Raw genomic sequence first — 21,942 nt, 5'->3', positions numbered from 1 at the left:
ACGTGCAAGTGCACACCGATTCATTCAGACACATATTGCAATTTGCACACATATGCTTAAACATACACACAATTTAAGTAGACCTCTAGTCTCCTTGTAGGACTGCTTCTGTTTTCTGCAGAACAGCTCTTACTACATATACTGTACTTGAAAAGAAGCTCATTTCTACCAGTGATCCAGGAATGGGATTCTAATATTTATTACTGCAAATCTTTTTGGAAAAAAGATCTAAATGCTGAGATAATAACTATGTAACTCCAGATGAAGACGGTAGACTAATTATATTTTCTTAATTTATTATGTTGAAATAGTCTACGTTGTCTTGGCTCAAAAAATGCCCTGAAATGTTTGTACCTTTGCTACTAAAATATAATAACATAGACTCAACTAGGACACTTCAAGGCTGCCTTCTAAGGAAACCATTAGTATGAGTGAAGATCTTCCAATCCCTAAAAACAAACACATTTGATAAACCACTCAGACTGAAAATAGAATGTATCCAAGTAACATCTGTAATATTTAGTTAATAATCCTTATTGCCAAAGTAACATTCCATATAAAAGTGCTTTTCTTTTAAGACCATTTGTTGAAATAATATGATTAGTTATTTCACACACGCACCTTTCTGTAAAATCTTGTACACAATTTTATATGGCAGTTATGAGATTATATAACCTATATTTACACTGCTGACCAAGTGCGTAAAATTGTACAGAATCGTCCAGTTCCTTTCTACATGCAACAAAATTGGTAGCGTGTGGAAAGTTTGTATCTTTATATATTTGTAAATAACTATATCACACCCAAAAGGAAAATGTAAATTACATTCATTTACAAAAATATTAATAACATTTTCAGTAACTAACCTGAAGCTGCTGTTCCTTGAACATATCTGGATGTGGGGAATTGAGAATATCATCTGCCAATTGTGCTTGGCTATCAATATTAACTGGAGTTGTAGCTTTGCTGCACAAAAATTTATTGAAGATCTCTCGAGCTCTGTAAGAAAGCTACAAAACACACATGTGGTATAAGCATCATTTATTTGCAAATACGTTAAATGTAGAATATTTTTTATGCTTCAGCCCACAAAAGAAAAATATAACCCAATATGAGTTTCTTAATAAAACAGGAGAATGTAATTTGGTCTCTCGAGATAAAAAAAAGGAACTTTATTTTTATACCTTAAGTATGTATTATTTCCCCCCCCCCAATTCTGTTGCTCTGGATTTTTCCTTGTTGTTGTTTATTGAGATTTACAACTCTAGAAGCTACCGTTAATTGCAATTTTGATAAACATAACTTTTTGTTAATATTTCTGTGGTCAACATTTTTATTTTATTTAACATTACAAATATGTGTCATAACTGTTCCTAAGCTATGAGATGTTCCCATCATGAGAGTGTAAAGATATTCAAGCTGCAAAGATAATAAATGTCAAGCCTGTCAAATGCTGCTTCACAAAGAACAGAAGCCTGTGGTTTGAGGTGTTTTAAAAAAAAAAAAAAGCACTACTGAAGTTCTTAGCATTTTAAAATTCAAGAAGGCAGCAAACTTAAAACATATACTTGAATATTTGTAGCTAAAAACATTCTTATGCTTTTTCTTTTTTAATTTATTTAGTTTCCAGACATAAGAGTTGTGGATGTAATGACACAAATTGAAACAAGCTAGATTTATTGTAATGAAAGAGTGTCAGAATATACATAAACTGAAGACACAGGGAGAAAAAAGAAAGAACAAATAAAAAGCTGAGTAACCTGAGAAATGGTAAAACATGGACTAGGCTGAAGAAAAAGCCTGACCCTCAAGGGTGTCAAAGAATATAGCCCCAAGATTAGGGGTTAATTATATTAATTTTCACCACTTGCTCTGCTGCCAAATTTCTGGCCCTGTGGGAAGTACCGCAGCTGAATCTGGAGCACAGAGCCATGTCATCTGGCTTGCTGAGCTGCTTTTTGGCAGTAGAAAGACTGATAGCTGCGGTGGCTCCCAAAGCTGCAGTAATCAATGCTGCCACTACCAAACTTCCAGCCCCACAGACCAGATAACATAATCCCATGCTTCAGATCAAGTCTATGGACCAACCACACTCCCCAGCCCGGCCTGCAAGGATAGATGAGTTGTACATCACACCATATACCGAGGCTATGTATACCCTGCAGAATGAATTGCTGGGCAGAAACTTCAAACTTGCCTTGAGCCCTGGAAGCTCAATGGAAGCTAATTTGCCCTCCTGATCAGCAGCATGAATTAACCTGCAGAGAACTCCATGCTGCCATGGCCAGTCTTCCTCCAGCAACAGCCAGCTTATCTTATACTTCTACATTGCACTGCAGTCTTCAGCAGAAATATATGCTAAACCTTATGATAATGGTTAGACGCAGGTGTTGAGGTAGATGTCATCTACCTAGACTTTAATACGGTACCACATTCTGTTCTCATAAATAAACTGACAGGCTGTGATGTAAATGATTACATAGTCAGGTGGTGGCAAAGTGGCTAAGGGGTCTCACCCAGAGAGTGGTGCTGGATAGGTCGATATTGACCTGGAAAGATGTGGGCAGTGGAGTCCCACAAGACTCGGTTCTTGTACCGGTGCTATTCAATGTCTTCATCGGTGATTTGGACAAGGGCGTAGAGAGCACCCTGTCCAAGTTTGCAGATGATACCAAATTATGGGGCAAAGTTAAACACCAGAAGTTAGGGAAAGGATCCAGGCGGATCTGGACAGGTTGGGAAAATGGGCAGAATGAAATAGGATGAAGTTCAACAAAGACAAGTGCAAAGTGCTGCACCTGGGCAAAAAGAACCACTAACACACTTACAGGCTGGGGGATGACCTTCTCAGCAGCACAGCAGCAGAAAGGGATCTTGAAGTCATAGTCGACTCCAAGATGAACGCGAGTCGTCAATGTGACAAAGTGATCAACAAGGCTAACTGCACTTCATCATGCATTAGCAGATGCATGACGAACAGGTCCAGGGAGGTGATGCTTCCACTCTATATGGCACTGGTCAGGCCACAGCTGGAGCACTGTGTTCAGTTTTGGGCGCTGCACTTCAAGAGGGATGCAGAGAATATTGAGAGAGTTCAGCGGAGGCCATTCGTATGGTCAGAGACCTGCAGGCAAGGCCCTACGAGGAGGGACTGAGGGACCTAGATCTCTTCAGCCTTGCAGGAGAAGGCTGAGAGGTGATCTTGTGGCTGCCTATAAATTCATCAGGGGAGGGCAGCAGGGAATAGGAGATGCTCTATTTACTAGGGCACCCCCTGGAGTAACTAGGAACAATGGCCATAAATTGATGGAGAGCAGATTTAGGTTGGATGTTAGAAAACTGCTTCACAGTAAGGGTTGCCAAAATCTGGAATGGGCTTCCAAGGGAGGTGGTGCTCTCCCCTACCTTGGGGGTCTTCCAAGAGGAGACTCAACAAGCACCTAGCTAGGGTCATCTGACCCCAGCACTCTTTCCTGCCCGGGACAGGGGGTCAGACTCAATGACCTACTGAGGTCCCTTCTGACCCTAACATCTATGAATTTATCTATGAATGGGATTTAGAGAGAGATTCTCAAAGGACTGAGATCCTAAGAGAGACCCCCTAAACCAAAATGACAGTACCAACATAATTCTGATGGAACCACAGTGCAAGGACTAAGTGACCTCAGCTGACTTGTAGGAGTATAAGCTTTCAGCAAGCAAACTTAATATGTGAAAATATAAAATTCTTTTACCTCTTTTTTGTCATGTGCAGGAACATGGTTAAAATATTCACAGGCTTGCCAGAATAAAATGTTTTCTTCACTAAACTCCTTCCGTAAAAATTCCTATGGGGAAAAATAAACAAACAAGAAATAAACCATAAAGAAAAAAACAATTTGTTTAAAAATTTTAAATGCTTATAATTAGATGAAAAGGAAAAAAGTTTGAAGTGTATGTAATGTTCAAATCCAGTGAATTATTTCTGTTAGTTTCAGTCAGGTTTAATTTTAAGCAAAACCAAACTTATGATAAATTTTCCCCTTTTTTTTCAAAATACGTTCAACTTGGAAAAATGAATCAAGTTACAAGCAATATATTTCAAAGAACAAAGAATATATTTAAAGCTCTGCATGCATTTAGACTGGTTCACATATTAATTAACACATTTTAGATAAGGATGCAAGTAAATTATAATTATACCAAATTTGTTCCACTGTAGGAAAGTTGCTTATTTTTAACTGCAGTTCTATTAGAATACATTGCAAAACGCTAACCATTAGCCCCTAGAGTGCAATTCTGTGCTTAAATAATTGGTCCTCACTTCTATGATTATTCATGTGAGTGGCTGTTTACAGAACAGTGCCCCAAATCAATTCTCTAGTCATTAAGTCTTTCTGCATCACAGAAATTATGAAATAACCTTCAATTTTGCTCATTTATCTGGTCACACTTGCTCTCTTGAAAAGATGCTTCTTTTAGTAAAAAGGTAAATCTGTCAGTATTATTTATAATTAATATATTCTTATTACTTTATTTTCACTAGGACACCCAAAGGTCCTAGTAAAAACTGGGACTCCACTGTGCTGGACAACGTACAAACAAAAACTTGTTCCTGCTCCAGAGAGCAGTGCATTTGGATTCTCTCTCTGCACATCCTTCTTGCAAACACTTAATCCATTAAAAGAGATGAAGGAATCCAACTGGAAATATTTTTTTTTTTTTTTTTTTTTTAACTGGGCAAGCAAGCAACACCCACAATTTTCAACAATATCTATTCAGGCTTTATTCTCCGAAACTTCATACAATTAAAAATCTGGTTCCAAAATATTGATTCTTCTTTCATGTAGGTTTTACACTGTATTCACTGGAATTATCCTGACTTACACCTATTCTGAAAGGAATCTTTACAAAAGCATGTTGGACCAAACTGTAACAAATGCAGAAGCAGAAAGATGGGCGGGAGAACAGGACATGAGTCCCATGTCCTGCCAAGGCAGGGGATGAGTACCAGCATATATACTCAAGCAAGTGAGAAATTAGTGAAGGGCATCCTGGGAAATACAGTTCTAAAATGAGGTTTTCTGCGGCTGGGGGTATGTCACCTACTTATTTTGCTGCCAAAAACTAATGCTTTTTGGTCATTTGACACGCACATCGGCAGAAAAAAAGAGAGGTGACATTTCTCCAAGAAGACAGACAAATTGTAATTAGATCTGAAGAAAAGTCTCACTCTCAATTCACAAATTATGAGCCTATTTAGGCTGCTAGGGTGAGCAAAATACAAGTAATGGCAAGAACCAAATACTCAACCTCCTCCTCCTTTAATGAATTCCTTATACCATCATGCTTCTTATGATGAAGGAAGTCCTAGTTTTCCCCCTGGGTTCTTACAAAATACTCATAATTCATTAAGCTTTTTAAAATAGTTTTGACCACATTAACCAACTGTGTTGATTTGGGTATGTGTACTGTAGGAGACTCTTTGACTGAGAACTAGTCAGTTAACATCTACAGGTGCCTATACACAAGCCAGGAGGCTACTCCAACACGTGGTAATTACCATGCTCCAGCCAGCCTCCGTGTCTCGTGTATCAGTGTCCCCGTGCTTCAAAATGGTGGCAGGGGCACTTTAAAGCTTGTTAAATGAGCTTTACATAAAGCGCCCCCACTGCCATTTTGAAGTGTGGGGCTGCTGATACATGAGACGCTCCAGGTGCTTTAATTAGACCAGCTCTTGGGGCCCCTCTAATTAAAGCACCCTTCCCTCCCTGCTCCCAGAGCACATGTAAAAATGCCCCTCAAGCCTCAATCTCTCTTCTGCAAAATAGGAATATTACTTATTCATAGGTGTCTTGTGAGGTTTAATTCATACTTTGCAAATATTTAGCATTACTACTGTGACATTCAATTCTAACCAAGGCTGGTTACTACTTCATTCTCTAATGGATTAGAAGTATCAAACTAACATACTTCCTCAATATAGCTAGATATACATTGTCAGATCATTTGAAAGAAGCTTCCACAAGTTGCTTAAAAGTTTTGAGTAGTCAAATTATTAAACGTTCAACAAATTCCTTAGAAATTATTTAGAACAATATTTACTCCGTAAAAATGTTACGTTGCATATCACTGTCCACTGCCATAAGAAATACAGAAACTTTACTAAAAATACACAGAGAAAGAACAGTAAAAGCTTAATTGCTACACACTGATATAAGTATCAGTGGGTTACTATGGAAGCAGGTTCAGCTATAAGGTCAGTTTACTTTCAGCTAAAATACGTATTTAAATGCTAATTTTTCATTACAACGATCTCTTATTCCAAAATATCAGGATGTGCTGAGAGCAGTGCAAAAACCCTTTGAAAAGATGCCATATATTTTGGAAATCATCTCCCTGTCCCTCCCTACTTACAGAAAAATATTTAATGCCAAGTGGATCTTGAAGAAGACGTTCAAATGAAACAGCCCAGCTTGCAACTCTTCTTTCACGAAGTCGCCGACAGCTCTGCACACTAGGAAGACTAGCATTGCTACTGAGGCTATTCTCACTGATGCAGTCCTTTAAATCAGTACTGTTCAGCTCTGTTGGAATAAAAAGCAACACACAGGCTTATCAACAACATTTTCTTACTCATCTCCCCCCTCTCCTTAGTAATATATTTTTTACTAGGCTTTACATGACACCCACATATGGTCACAATAGTGTAAATTTCATAAAGATGCCCTTCCCCCTTCTTTGAAATCAGTGAAAAAAATAACTCCCCCAAACTCTCTTCCTTCCCACTGCCAAGAGAACTGCACTACTATTGTAACTGCAAAAGGAAGTACTCTGGCAGCAACCACTACCAGGACTGCAAAGGAGCAAGGAGAAGGGGAAAGTGTCCCCATTATCTGCCCCCCAAAAACAGCAATTTGGGCACACATGCACCACAAACCCCTCTATCCTTTCAAAATCATCATGTGGCTAGCTTCCCTCCACAGAATTTCACAGGGAGAATAGACTTTTAACACGGATCCAGAATTCCCAAGAAAAAACAGAAGCAGCAGACCCCACAGTCATCAGAGGCATCATAGTAGAAGTTTCAAAATGGATGGGGAACCCTCACAACAGCAGACACTAGAGGTGCACTGATACACTGGTCCATATTGTATCAGCACCAATAAAAGGAAAATTGACATGATCAGCAATTGGCTTTTTTGGTTAATATAGCCAATAATGTTGCCAATAAATGCCACGTTCATGCGTGCAGGCACAGCACACATGCAGCTAGGAGTGCAGCGTTCAGCTGGTAAGTCTTGGAGGGGTGGGCAAGGGGGGCAGATCGAAGCCCCTCCAATGAGGGAGGGAGGAGGGCAGGGGCTGAGGCACAGGCTGCCCAGCCGGGGCTGTGGGGGGAGCAGGGCACAGGATGAAGCCACAAGTGGCTCATGTGGGGGACACGCAGCACCAGGGGATGCATGGGGGGCACATGCTTCCCCTATCTAAGTGTGGGGCGAGGGTGGGCTGCTGCTGAACTCTGGGGCCAGGGGCACTATGTGCACCCCTGGCGGAGGGATGGGGGGTATGTGCCCCCGCCCCCGGATCTGTGCAGGGTGAAGGTGGGCTGACGCTGAACTCTGGGGCCAGGGGCAGTGCTGGACTCTTCCTGGCAGGGGGGTTGGGCTGGAGCTGCACTTGGACAGACCACTGGAGGTGCTGGGAGGGGGGGGTTATGGTGAAGTTTGGTGTGGCTGCAGCCCCATATCCCCTCTCCCAGCACCGCCACCACCATCTGCCCTAAGTGCAGCCCCAGACCATCCCCCCTGCCAGGAAGAGTCCAGCACTGCCCCTGGCCCCAGAGTTCAGCGTCAGCCCACCTTCACCCTGCACAGATCCGGGGGCGGGGGCACATACCCCCCATCCCTCCCCTAGGGGTGCACATAGTGATGGGAGCCACCACCACCCCACTCTTCGCGTCCCCCAGGATGAACCGCTTGTGGCTCCATCCCGCATCCTGCCCTGGCTAGACAGCGCCTGCCCCTGCCCCAGTCCCACTCCCTCCCTCACCATGGGGACCTTGATCTGGCTCCCCCACGCTCCTTCCCTCCTAACAGATTTACCAGCCAGATGTTGCTCTGCAAGCTGCTGGGCTTGCATATTCGCAATCGGATCAGTATTGGCCGATAAGACTCATTAATAATCTGCCACTGGTTTCGGCCCCAAAAAATCTTCATCGGTGAACCCCTAGCAGACACCTAACTCCATTTCCTGGAGAACAGCAAATAGGCTACAAGTAATCTTGGGTCTCCAGTGGCCTCCCTGTCACATGCGACTAACAAGCCAGGGTAGGTACTTCTCAGGCTGTTACTGTTCAATCTTTCCTTTTTAGAGGATTTTGAAGCTTTCTTAACAGGATACAGCAACAGAAAAAATCTATAGAAGTAATAGCTTGATTTCATCATACAATTGTTTCTAAAGAAAATAGCTTACTTTTTTGGAAAAATAGCCATGGCTACCAGCATTTTCCATCTGAATAAACAAAAACTAAAGCATTTAAAATAAGAAAATACATACCGCAAAAATAAACTCAGTCACAAAGTATTCACATAGCAGAAAACTGAATCCAATAACTCTCAATACCAGGCTGATGCACTTGATGCACTTTTCTAAGTCACAATTTGGCAGATATTTTTGGCATTGTAAACAACTGAGAAGTATTTCAGAGAGGAAAAGAAAGATTAACAGATATGCAGAATAACAGGAGTGAAAGGGATATCAAGAGGTCACATAGGTCAACCCCCAGCTCAAGGCAGAATCATTTCTGTCCAAAAAAAACAGAACAAGATTCCAAAGACAATTCAGTGTAGAGTGGCAGGATTGGAGTAATTTCAAAATATTCATCATTAATCTGAGGTAACCTAAGCTATGTAACAGTAAAGATAGCATGTGCAATAGTTATGGTAAAAATAACCACACAACTGACAGAGTTAAGAAGACTAAGGACATTTTATTGGTCAAACAGGACAACACAGCACTCTGTGTTGAAACTCCTGGACTGCAATCTCAGTTCTAATATGTATTTGCTGTATGAACTATTTTCGCCATGTCTCCGTTTTACCCATATATACAATTACTGTAATAATACTTACAGTTACCTACCTCACAGGGGTGATCTGAGGCTTACTTAATTGTAAAAGTTCTTTGAGATCCTCAAATGGAAGGTGCTATGGTAAATGCAAATTATTTTTACTGGGCCAGTTGGCTTTTTCCTGTTCCTAAAATGTCTTATGTTCTTATGAGGTAAAAAAAGAAAACTATGAGTTCTGTTTGGGGAGAGAGTGGTATGAAAAAAAAGAGACAAAAGAAAAAGGTTATCATTGGACTCTGTAAAAAGGGTGCAAGAGTAGAGGATGAAAGAAGACATCTTCAAAGAAAACATCACTAATAATGCTTCATACAGATGGACTCTTACCCAAAAGTAAGTATGCAGCTTACAGTAAACACAACTTAATTGTGAAAACTGCACTCACGATCTGTAAGAAATGGCCTGGTCTACAGACAGGGGTCAAATCAAAATAGGGTACAACTAACTATAAACAGGGAGCACATTCATTAAAAATGATTACTTTATGGAAACTCTGAAAGTCTCCCATTCTGTTATATATTTAAAATGGATTTGCATTTCCATGGTCTAACACAAAATACTGCTGCATCTCCTACAAAGCATTCATGTCAGAGAGACCTTTAATAGGTAGTCATGACAGTGAAACACCTGCAAGATTTCTTTAAAAAAAAAGAATGCTGTTCTTAAGATTTGTTATGAAAAATTATATATATTCTAATTTAGCAAATATACAACTAAGACATAATAATTAATCACTGAAATTTTCATGTTAGCAAAATGAGAATTTATTAAAGCAAATCAAAGTAAGGACAGAGATCTGCCTTGGAAGGAAATGAAACTAGACTATTCATTGCATAACATTCAAGAAGATATTTAAGGCTCCACAAAAAACCACATACATAAATAGTTCAGTTTTTCTGTCTCTATTACAGTAAAAAAAAAGATACATCAGTTAATGTCGGGTTAACTTCCTTATCCCAAAAATCTATTCATATTTTCCTTCAAGGAGATGCACCAGGAAAAACAGGACAGAACTAAGTTAGGTGTTAAACCTGCCATTGGGCAAGGGAACAAGGAGAATTGTAAGACTTCTCCCCACAGAATAGCTATTGAGAAGTAAGTCAGAATGTGAACTTAAAACTAGAACTGTTCTGTGCCAGCACTTCATGGAAACACCCTCATTACACACCATGTGTGACCTTTTATTTCTGTTTTACACCTCATGAAACAACTATTCTGCACACAGATATTCTAGGCTATCTACTCATGTAATCAAGCTTTAAGAAAATTAGTTTTCTGCAGAGAATAAAGAGTAGCAAAAAATCATCCAAAAAAGTTGCTTGTGGTGCAAGAACTATCTTAAATACTCCCCAAAGTTTAACAGTTTACAGAACTCGAAATTGTCTTCCTTGGCACTGAACATTTTTAACACATGCAGATGGTTTCAGAAATAGAAAGCCATCATTTTTATTACTAATAAATCAATTAACCCGCAAGCTCCCTTGTTCTTCCCAAATAAACTTAATCAGTGTTTTGCCAAAATCTGCCCAGATTTCTAGCTGGGTTTATGTTAAAATCAATATCTAAATAGAAACATTTCCAGAAATCTTTGTACGTGTAGCAAGCTATTTCAGTGACTGGGATGAAAGTCATCTCAAAGTATAGGTAATGTGTTTAATTTATGCTTGTTCTGCACAGACCCCTGATGGAATTGGGTCAAATAGCAAATGAAGGTCATAAGAAGAGGAAAGTCTTAAATTTGCCTGCCTGGTGTATGACCCAAGTCTAGTTCATAGAGTCTGTAAGTTCCCTCCTACTTCTTCCATGCATGTCAGAACTACTTTTTGTCATGCCTAGCTTCTGTCCCTGAGAACTTTGCACCCATTCGCATATTCTCTTGGCTAGTCACATCTGACTAAACACCCGAATAGCGAGTCAGATGAATCCTTGGAATTCCTCACCCAAATACCCAACACCACGCAGGTTTCCCAATAGTCTAGTTAGAGTCTGGTTCTCTTTAGGCCCTTCCAGATGAAATACAAAGTTAAGAGTTTGTTAAGAGGAATCCTTTGGAACATTTTCTGGAAATACTGAAGGGGGAACTTCAGACTTTGAAACCTCTCTCCCCCACCCCATAGCATTCTACTCTGCTATGAAACAAATCCCTACATGCCTGTTTCCAGTTCCTCTTTGCACTTACAGAACCTTCCTACTTTCTTCACATACTCCCCAACTACCTCCTCTGCTACATTTCTTTGCACATTAGTTAACACTCTGCTGCTGCACTTCATCGCTACACTTTCGGTCATTTTATTCCAGGAACGTCACTACCATCTCTTCAAGGCATAACAGCAGTTTTGTTCTTTTGTTTCTTCTACCAGGCAAAGTAATTTTTTCCTCTTATTCTGTAATTCCAATCCAGAGACATAACAATATTTTCCCCAATATACAAGACAAAAAATATTTTTTTCAAGTCTTGTTCACAGTGCCACTTTTATTTTCTATATATAAATTCTGAATGTGACGGAAAACATTGAAGCTTAGATTAACCTTACTAACTACATACAATGTACCACAATACACAGGTGCTGGAGAAACAAAACTCTGTTTATAAAATATCCATTTTGTTTGGCTTATAAGCTATAGCACACATCATAACATGCCTGTAGAAAATCTGGGAAATGTTCAATAAAAATTTTAAAAAAGAAATCCAGTCACACTGTGCACAGGCAATATGGTTCATTTTATATCTTTGTGTGTAAAAATGGCACTGACAGACTTACAGAAATCTACACAAACCTAAAGCCCTCCAAAGAAACATACTACAATTTCGGTGGGTGTTTTATTTTCACTGTTCCCTAAGGAAATGCATTAGTCTAATCAATTAAAACCCAGAAAAGCATTCAAAATAACATGACTTGGAAAGTTTCAATTTAAAGTTTATAAAAGGATAAACTTGAACATGTTTAAAGTGATAAATGTTTTACTTCATCCTTTCATTACATTTCTATAAATATTTCAAGCAATAAACTTGTTTGTTAGTGAGCAGCTCAGCACAGTCATGGCAATTATTAGAATTGTTCATTCCCAGGATGAAGATATTCAAAAGGTATTACTAAAGACATTACCTGGATAAAGCTGATAAAAGCCACTGTGGTGCCATTTAATCAAATACTTTAAACCATTCACTGAAAACCATCCTTCTGAATCCATACCAAATTCAGCTGTAGTCTCCCAGAGCATATCGAGTAAAAATTATTTCCGCAGTCCGGGGCATTGTTCCTTTGTAATTTCTCCGGGTATAAGGAAAACTAATGTATTCTCCTCCAATAATTCCCGTTAGCCTTTTAGACACTTTTGAGCAAAACAATTTTTTTCCCTCATGGCTTCAAGCAGAGGAAACCAATGGTATACTTAACACAAAGCATTATAAAATGCTACATAAATAATTTAAAGAAAAGACCTTTTGCCACTGTTGCTAAAGGAGCTTGAATTATTTATGGTACAGCGGAATCCAGCTACAGTAAGTGTTCACTGTATAAGAACTAAAAATAAGTCATTTGCCCATCAGAAGAAACTATTGATCACCTATTAGCAGATTAGTTCACAGCGTCTTTTTTTTTTTTTTTTTAAAGCACAGTCTGGTTGCATTTTTTTTTAATCCAGTTCTACATTACCTAGCGGTTGGAAACAAGCTAAGCTTTCCAAACAGATTCCTTATGAAAAGATAAACCAGGCCTGGTGATAAGAACAGAAAAAAAAAAAATCACATATCAACAAGCAACAGCAACAACCACAAAGTACTTTAAAAGAAAAACTTCACAAAACATATTACTCTAGTTTCTGAAAGCAGAAAATAAATACTGCCCTTCCTTTATGAAACTAATTTCTGTGAGGGATGACAAACCAGAAATTCAAAATTCTGAACTGCCCAATTCCCTCGTCAATGGTCCCGTTATTCGCCCCATCTCTGAGAAAGAGGAGGCCTGCCAGTAGACACCCACTGAGCCTTTTAATGCTATACAACCCCTAAAAATGTCCCTGGCAAAATTTCCCTCTCCTGAAATGCCACTGGGTTAGCACTGGTGAGATCAGAGTGAAGACAGGGTGGCATTTAGCCATTATGTCTTTCATCTAGATCAGGACTGTCCAACTGGCAGCCGGCATGCAGCTCCCAAAGGGTTAATATGTGACCTACAGGCTCCCATCCAGCCATCACTCTCCACTCCTGCCACTGCTTCTGCGGCAGCTGTCAGGTTCGTCAGACTTCCCTGCCCTCTCCTGGCTTCCTGCTCCCACTCCCGGGGACACAGCAGCACAGCAGGAGCAGCCTGGGGTACCCAACCTGCATGCGTGAAGCAGGGGGCCAGGGTGCGCACGCTGCATGAGCAGGAGGTGGCTGGGCTGCTTGCACAGAGCCATAAAAATAAAGAGCTGGGCTACCTGCACTGCATTTACTATATAACACCTTAGAAAACAAGAATTAAAGGTAAGTATGGAGAAAAACAGTTTCTGCAAAGTCCAGAGCAGAGAACTTGTACATATAGATTCATAACAACCTTGTGTGTTGCACTCTTATCTCCAGCATTGCAACTGGCTAACAGATATCAAGCAAATCAGATCATACTGTTATTTCTTAGTTACTGCACAGTAAGGAAACCTCTACTCTTCTCTGGCAGAGCCATCAATCAAGCTGAAGGGAAAATATATCTATGTACAAATTATTCCTGAATAACAATATATTGTATATACATTGTATGTAAAAGTTCCTCTCTTCTGACTGCCCTCAATTTTGGCCCATAATATCCATTTAACAAAAAACTGAGAAAAAACTCTAAGGCTAAAAAAAAACCTTTAAAAGGTAATACTATTTACTAGATTCAAAGCTGAATTTGAAAATTGTGTAGGGCTCCAAATTTAGCTTTTCTAGTTTCAATACATTTAAAGAAGCCCTTGTAAGAAAGGTCGTTCATCAAAAGTACAGAGAGAATAAATTAAAGCATTAAAAAAGACAGGCAAAAGTGGGATTAATTACAGCCTGCCTCTTCAATTACAACCTGTAAGGCTTATTTTCAAATATTAATAAAAATTAAGGAGAAAAGGTACTTAATGTCATTTCCCCATGTTGATGAAGTCCCTCAGGCATTAAAGAAAATATTAATTCAATAGAAGCAGTAGATGCTCAGTACCTCTGGAAAATCAGACCTCTATCATAGGTACCCAATCTGGCACGAGAACTTGAAAAAAACATGCCTAAAAACTTTTTATGCTTTCTCTTGTAACTGGGAGAATGGATTTAAATACATCATCATTATGTTTACAAATAGAAATATTGACAATTGCTGTCAATAAATCTCAAATTGCTTATCTAGATAAGGGAAATATTCATGGTATAATTATATTATTAATGTAGTTACACTAGAGCAAATTTCTGAAAAAGCTCAGAAAAACTTTATAGAATTTATTTTGTAGGTTGAGTAATTAATTGCTGAAATTAAAGAGAACTGGAAAATGTTCAGTGTGGTAACATTGTCAATGAAAGTGAAAGCCTAAAAATGTCATTTAGATATAAATCTGAAAATTCCTCTTTATACAGCTTTAAATGAAATGAGTGAAGAGTTTATTTCTGTTCATTTTTACCAGTTTTACTCTCTCTGCTTATCTTTCCAGTTTACTTTCTATGCATTTAAATATTATACCACATGCAGACTAATAATGAATAACTAGCGCTGCTTACAGAAATTAGGCCCCTTAAGTGGTGATTAACAATGGGGGGAAAAGTATATGATGTTAAAACTCCAGTGCTCACTGAAAAGATTGATTAGACAGTAGAATACAGAACTCAGCAGAATACCTTATGCAAGTTACAAGCTGTTCCTTTACCTCTGCAACCTACACAGCCCTCAGACTTCACGACTCCACCGCACTCTACAGCATTAACTGTGAAAATTCAATTATACCTAGACTTAAAATTAACTTTAGTAACAATACTGAAAGCACTACACAAGAGAAACCAGAGTCCCCTTACAAATGAAAGTTCAACAGGCGTGATGTTAGCATCAAAAGGCTGTTACCTTCATGCTTCCATCCCTTTGGACACTGGAAATGAAACAGGCCTCAAAACAAAAACGTTCTTAATTGTTAACTAGATATAAAGTTCTAGTGGGGATAAGACCAAAGCAGTTTTTACCTCTAGCTACTTCAACCATACGCTTACCCGTCTGCAATTTACCTCATCGAATTCAAGGAATCTATTCAAATATATAGACAAGGTTGTTTCCCCCATTTAGCATGGGGACAGGAGGTAGGAACCTTTGTCTTAAATTTTCATAGATTTCATAGACATTAGGGCTGGAAGGGACCTCGGAAGATCATCGAGTTCAGCCCCCAGCCCCCTGCCCAAAGGGCAGGAAGTCAGCTGGGGTCATAGGATCCATTTTGCTCTTGAAGGTGTTCAATGTAGGCGCTTGAACCACCTCCGGTGGCAGGCTGTTTCAGACCTTGGGGGCTCGGACAGTAAAGAACTTCTTCCTTATGTCCAGCCTGAAACAGTCTTGTCGTAGTTTATGACCGTTTGACCTAGTCGTCATCCCTTGGGGCGCTCTGGTGAACAAACGTTCCTCCAGATACTGGTGGTCACCCCTGATAAACTTATAGGTGGCCATCAGATCACCCCTGAGCCTGCGCTTTTGCAGGCTAAAGAGCCCCAGGGCTCTCAGCCTGTCATCGTGGGGTCTGCTTCCCTGACCTCTGATCATGTGCGTGGCTCTTCTCTGGACTCTCTCAAGCTTCTCCACATCCTTTTTGAATTGTGGAGCCCAAAACTGGACGCAGTACTCCAGCTGCGGCCTCACTAAGGCCGAGTACAAGGGGAGAATGACGTCCCGGGATTCGCTTGAGAAGCATCTATGGATGCAAGCCAGCGTTTTGGTCGCTTTACTAGCCGCAGCATTGCACTGCAGGGTCATGTTCATCTTGTGGTCAATGATGACCCCCAAGTCTCTTTCTTGCATAGTGCTAGCCAACATAGCACTGCCGAGCCTATAAGGATGCTGCGGGTTTTTCTTCCCAAGGTGGAGAACCTTGCATTTATCGGCGTTGAACACCATCAGATTCTCGTCCACCCACTTGCTGAGCCTGTCCAGGTCAGCCTGGATCACCCGCCTGTCTTCTGGTATGAATGCTTTGCCCCAAAGTTTGGTGTCATCGGCAAACTTGGCCAGTCTGCTTCTGACTCCAGTGTCCACATCATTAATGAAGATGTTGAACAGTATGGGTCCAAGGACAGAGCCTTGGGGGACCCCACTGGTCACAGGACACCACGATGAGTGACTTCCATCAATTACTACCCTCTGGGTCTGACCCCGGAGCCAATTTTCCAGCCAGTGGATCGTGGAGGACCCAAGGCGACAATTGGCCAGTTTCTCCAAAAGGTGATCATGGGAAACCAGATCGAAGGCTTTTCTGAAGTCAAGATATATGACATCAATCTCTTCTCTGGCAGGAGTGCACATCTTTCCCACATGCCAAGTTTTGCTTGTGTAAGGGGTTCATGCATGGGTCAGTTTACTGGTCAGGCCTACTCTGGCCAATGCTTTAGCAAAGTCTTTGCATGAGCAGTATATTGTATTGATCAATATTCCAGTGAGGCCTACATTCCCCTCCTTTTTTGTCTTCTTGTAGTGGAGGATGTCTGCTCATCATCCTGGAAAAGCATAGTATGCAGACAGGAAGATACGAGAAGAAAATTTGAGTAAGGGCCAGGCAAGCAACTGCTGCAACTCCAGACAGGACCAGGATAGGTCATACGGCAGGGTTGGGGCACATGGCATGGGGGGGAGCACAGGGGATAAAGGCTTGCAGTATAGGGAAGAGCATGAGAAAAAGGATGCATGATGCAGGGGCACAGCATGGGGGGAGAAGGAAGAGGCTTATGGGGGAAGGAAGTGTACAGAGCAGGGGAAGCAGAGAGGCAGAAAGAAGTATGGGGAAGGGATGTGAGGGAAGTGAATGCAAAAAATGGGTGTGCAGTGCAGGGGAAGAATGGGGAAATTGAGGCACAGAGTTGGGGGGAGCATGGAGCAGGAAAGAGCACAAGGAAGGGGCATGTGGCATCAGGGAAGAGCAGGGGAGGGGCACATGGAGTTGGGGGAGCATAGGGAGAAGCGGGTAGAGTGGCAGGGGAAGCTGCTTCAACTCTGGCTGGATAAAATGGTAAGGTTGAGAAAAAGGCCTTCATAAGAAATTAAAAAGGAAGGAATCAATCTTATCTTACTCCAGCTTGAGATTAACATTTTTTTTAATCCACTTGGTTTTCTAATCATTGTGCCTTTTTGCCCTATAAAACAGTGTTATAAAATTCCTGAAAATGCCAAAAAGGGCAAAATGCAAGCAAAAGATTTATTTTTCAGGACCAAGACAACTGTTGAAGCAAACCATCACAAGTGTAAATTAAGCTAGGCAGGCCTCACTGGAACACTGATCAATACATATACTACTCTAGCCAATGCTTTAGCAAAGTTTTTGCATGAGTAGTATAGATAGATTGATGGATCAATAGATCGATCGATCGATCGATCGATCAATGTTCCATGAATGTATAAATGGGTATACCAAGGTAACTTCCATACAGTGTCTAGCGCGCTGAGTTATCTCCTGTCTGCATACTATGCTTTTCCAGGATGATGAGCAGACATCCTCCACTACAAGAAGACAAAAAAGGAGGGGAATGTAGGCCTCACTGGAATATTGATCAATACAATATACTGCTCATGCAAAGACTTTGCTAAAGCATTGGCCAGAGTAGGCCTGACCAGTAAACTGACCCATGCATGAACCCCTTACACAAGCAAAACTTGGCATGTGGGAAAGATGTGCACTCCTGCCAGAAGATGGGTTGGGGAGGTAGCTGTACAAGGTGTATAGCATAGTGCAGTACCAGAATGAGAAGGTTGGAATGGGAACACCCAAATCAGGATGCAAAACAAGCCCATGGCACAGGACTGTTTAAAATAATCAGGTGGAATGTAATACATAATTTGTTTTGACCATTGTAAGAGGAGAATTGAAAGTGATGAGAATTTTGTATTGGCCTAGGAGAGCCTGTATGGTGTTGTACCAATACCTTGTCACAGGCATACATACATTAACATGCACACTGGTGTCCTGTCAGGCACATCCAGGTGGGCCACGGCATTTTGGGCTGGAGCCACGCCCCACACCTGGCTGGAGCCATGCCGCTTACCTGCTGCTGTGGGCAGCCACACCGTGCCACCCACTTCCTGCTGCTCACTACCTCCCCCTCCTCAATCTGCAACACTCTGCCGCTCACTACCCACCCCCACCCCTCCCACCTGTCAGCAGCATTCAGCTGCTTGCCACCTGATTCCCCACCCTCCCCATCGTTCAGCTGCTTGCCACTCCTCCCTCCCTCCCCCTTGACCAGTGTGCCATGGGGTGAGGAGGCCATATAAGTGTGCCATGGGGTAAAAAAGGTTGGGAAACGCTGTGTCAGATCATAAGTGTGTTAGAGCCCTGCCCTGTAGACAAAAAACCTAGCCAAGCTTTTGCTACTGAATCATGCCTCTGGTCATTGTTTAAGACAAGACTGGCTATAACTTTTTGCCAGCACCACTGTTCCTCATATTTCAATTCTGACAACACATCAACAACACACAATGAGAACAGCAACAACAAGCTATACTGAGGCTTAGTAAACCATTAAGATCTGCACTTTCTGGTTTATAACAAAATTTGGACAGCTATCGTGAATGGGCCAATACAATGCTAGAATCATGCTAAAAGAGTGTAGAATCATTCCAAATAGTTGAGTTTCTTCAACTGCCATCAATTTCAACCTAAGTAGAAAATGTTAGTCTCATGTAAATAAAGTTCTTCCAAATTTTTCACATTGTCAGCCACATTAAAACCTGAAAAAGCAAAATCATCTTTAAACTTAGCTCAAACAATTCCTTTTCTGGTTCTGGAGCACAGCATAATAAACAGTCCAAACAGCAATGGTTCCTTACCAATCTCACATTTTGGTTTAGAGTGCTCAAATGAAGTAAATTAAAGGACTTCCTCTCAACCTCTGTCAATAATACACAAAGGGTATCAAAGACAGAAGCATTATCTAACAAAGCTCTTCAGACAGGTTTACGTATATTCAGATTGTAAGGTTATCATATTATTTTATAATATTATTTACCTAAAAACATACTTCACTCTTCAACAAGAACTCTGAGTTCACTAATAACCTATTAGCTAGAAGCTACCTCTGCAAAGCAAAGCTGCAAAACTTGTTTTAACATGTAAAATGAAATGTTGATAAAAAAAAAAGTGCTATAGCCAAGGTAACTATCTTAGGTAAACAATACTTAAGAAATCAGAAAGATTTTATCTAGTTAGTGCCTGATTTTATACTCACTCAACTTTAAATACCACAAATGATGAATTCCATTTATTTATACACAAGTGCCATAAGGTATTTTTGCATATAAACAAAGGAACACAACATGTCCACCTAAGGCTTAATCCTGCAATATATTAATGGGGACAATTCCTACTGAAATCCTACAGAAGTGTACTGTTAAGGGTTGCATGATGGGTCCACAATGCTTATCAAGGAAATGTATTTATTGCTTTTTACTCCACTGCTTTTTGTAGGAACTTTGATTCTTTCCCAATACTGATATAAGTAAATACAAACTTTGTCTTACCTCCATCAGACACAGTTGCAGACTGCAATGAGAGAGAAAGAGAGAAAAAAAAAAGTTACATAAGTTTTCATGACAGTATAAAAGAAACTTCTGAGTAATACATGATACTGACAGCATTTATTAGTCTTAGCACTTTATCACAGAAATAATATCAGCCACAGGTGTCATGGGAAAGACAGTCTATATGAATCAGCAGTGATTTCTCACAACTGTTAGCTCCTCTCAAGTTCTTGAAACCACTGTCTTGTATCTTGATCCCGCAAATATTTACTGGGCAAAGTGCTTCCTACTGTGAGTAGTAACATTGAGTTCAAACAGGACAGCTTACATGAATAAAGTTACTTGTGTGAACACGCTTCCAAGATCAGATACTTGTGTTCTTAAAGATGACCTACGAAGGTTAAAAGGAATTGTGATTTTTTTTCTCTCTTTTATGGTGACTAAATGACTGAAAGGTCCTTTTTTAACATGTGTTTTACAATTAAAACTCAGGTTTTAACATAGGCAAGAAAACTCTTGAAGTCTTCACTGCAAAAAAGAAAAATTGTGCTAGCACAAATATAGTGATCTTGATATAAAATTCAAGAAGTGGAGACAATACATGTATGTTTTATATTGATGCAGCTAGTCAAAAATAGAGAGATAATCTCAACTAACTATACTGACATGCACATCCAAGTTTTATTTGACTAACAACTAGAGAGAACTCACTAAATGATGAAATCATGGTCCCTTTCTTTACCTTTCAATGGCAAGTAATGAAACACCGCTAAGACCACTATAGAGGCAAGTACAGACTAGATCCTTTTTCAGCTTACAAATGCTTGTTTGTTTTCTCAACTGTGGTCCAACGAGGCTTGGGGCAGGGGTGTATTTGGAATTTGTCAAAGCCTAAGCTAATTTCTATCAAAACTAATTTTCTGTCCAAATGAGATAAATGCCAATACATCCTTCATACATCACTGTAAAAAAAACAAACAAACCCACTTCTCATGAACTTACACAAAAATAAATCTTTCCCTTTGAATCTGTGAAGTATAACAACAATTACTCTTCACCGTTACAATTACACAATAGCGTAATTATACTTCAAACACAATTATGCATCTCACACCTTATTCGAGAGCTGTTGGACAAGCTTTTAGGCATTAAATACCCCTCTTCAGGTCTATATTTTTGTATGCATACAAATAATGCAAAGCAATAAACTCCGGGGCAATTTAAGTCAGAGAAAATTACTCCCAGGTTCAACATCTGCACATGCGCCTGGGACAGCAGCAATTTGAGCTGAGGCGAAGCAGGCCCAGACTGGCAGGGGACAAAAGTGGGGGGGTTGGAAGGGGAGTCCCAGGCTCTGGGTGGCGGCAGAGGGCCTGGCTGGGGCATGAGGGTGCTGCAGGGTGGCGGCATGTGGTTAGCTGGCCCCCTGCTGCCTGGGGTGACCGGGCACAATTCACGCCCACAGTCAGCATCTACACATATAGATCACAGTAAATTACTCTGCCATAAGATAGTACTGTCCCCCAACAGTAAGATAGTACTGCCCCTGCCTCTTACAGCAGAATTAATTAATTTATTGTAACCTAATACCACCGCACGTGTAGATGGCGATGCTTTACTGCACAGATAATTAGTCAACCACAGTAAGTTGCATGCGTAGATGAACACATTGTGTTCTAAATTTAATCTGATCTGATCCCTTCCTAAAGAACTTAATAAATAGAAAGTAACAGAACAGTGACTGCTTTCAAATTCCTTTTGTTTTGTTCATGTATTGCACAGTCTAACTGTCACCATCCTGAATAATATCACCTGAACATATTACCCAGGACAAGAGCAATGAAGATTGCTCAAAGACTATAAACACATTAGAATTTTGTATATGATTGTTTTCAGCCAAAAAATAAAAATTACTTCTCAAAATAGATGGTACTAGTAGTCAATTATTTGAACAATCTTATCTATATTTCAGTTAACAGAAAGGTCACCTGCTTAATGTTTATAATCTTTTTTCCAGTAAAAAGGGAATTAAGAAATATTTTTCCATCACTGAAGAAGTCTGACTGCCTAATAACGTAAACATTAAGAGAACACAACTCCATTAACTGAATTTAGCACTGTGAAAGGTGATAGAAA

At 40.2% G+C, this 21,942-nt stretch overlaps 1 protein-coding gene across 4 annotated transcripts in view; it reads right to left on the bottom strand.

Annotated features, from left to right (window-relative positions):
* The window catches only part of RGS12 (regulator of G protein signaling 12), a 169,584-nt gene that overhangs the window by 67,126 nt on the left and 80,516 nt on the right, over positions 1-21,942 (bottom strand). For all 4 annotated transcript variants that reach the window (XM_019479123.2, XM_006262642.4, XM_059721535.1 and 1 more), the window contains 4 exons: positions 19,807-19,828; positions 6,397-6,566; positions 3,735-3,827; positions 867-1,010 (listed from right to left, as the gene is read on the bottom strand). In XM_019479123.2, coding sequence (XP_019334668.1) covers positions 867-1,010; positions 3,735-3,827; positions 6,397-6,566; positions 19,807-19,828 — 429 coding nt within the window. The remainder of the gene's footprint in view (positions 1-866; positions 1,011-3,734; positions 3,828-6,396; positions 6,567-19,806; positions 19,829-21,942) is intronic.

This window comes from Alligator mississippiensis, chromosome 2 (genome assembly GCF_030867095.1).
Source record: "Alligator mississippiensis isolate rAllMis1 chromosome 2, rAllMis1, whole genome shotgun sequence".
NCBI classification, from domain to species: domain Eukaryota; kingdom Metazoa; phylum Chordata; order Crocodylia; family Alligatoridae; genus Alligator; species Alligator mississippiensis.
Note: the sequence above shows the minus strand (reverse complement) of the source record. Positions and strands in the feature narration are given on the sequence as shown.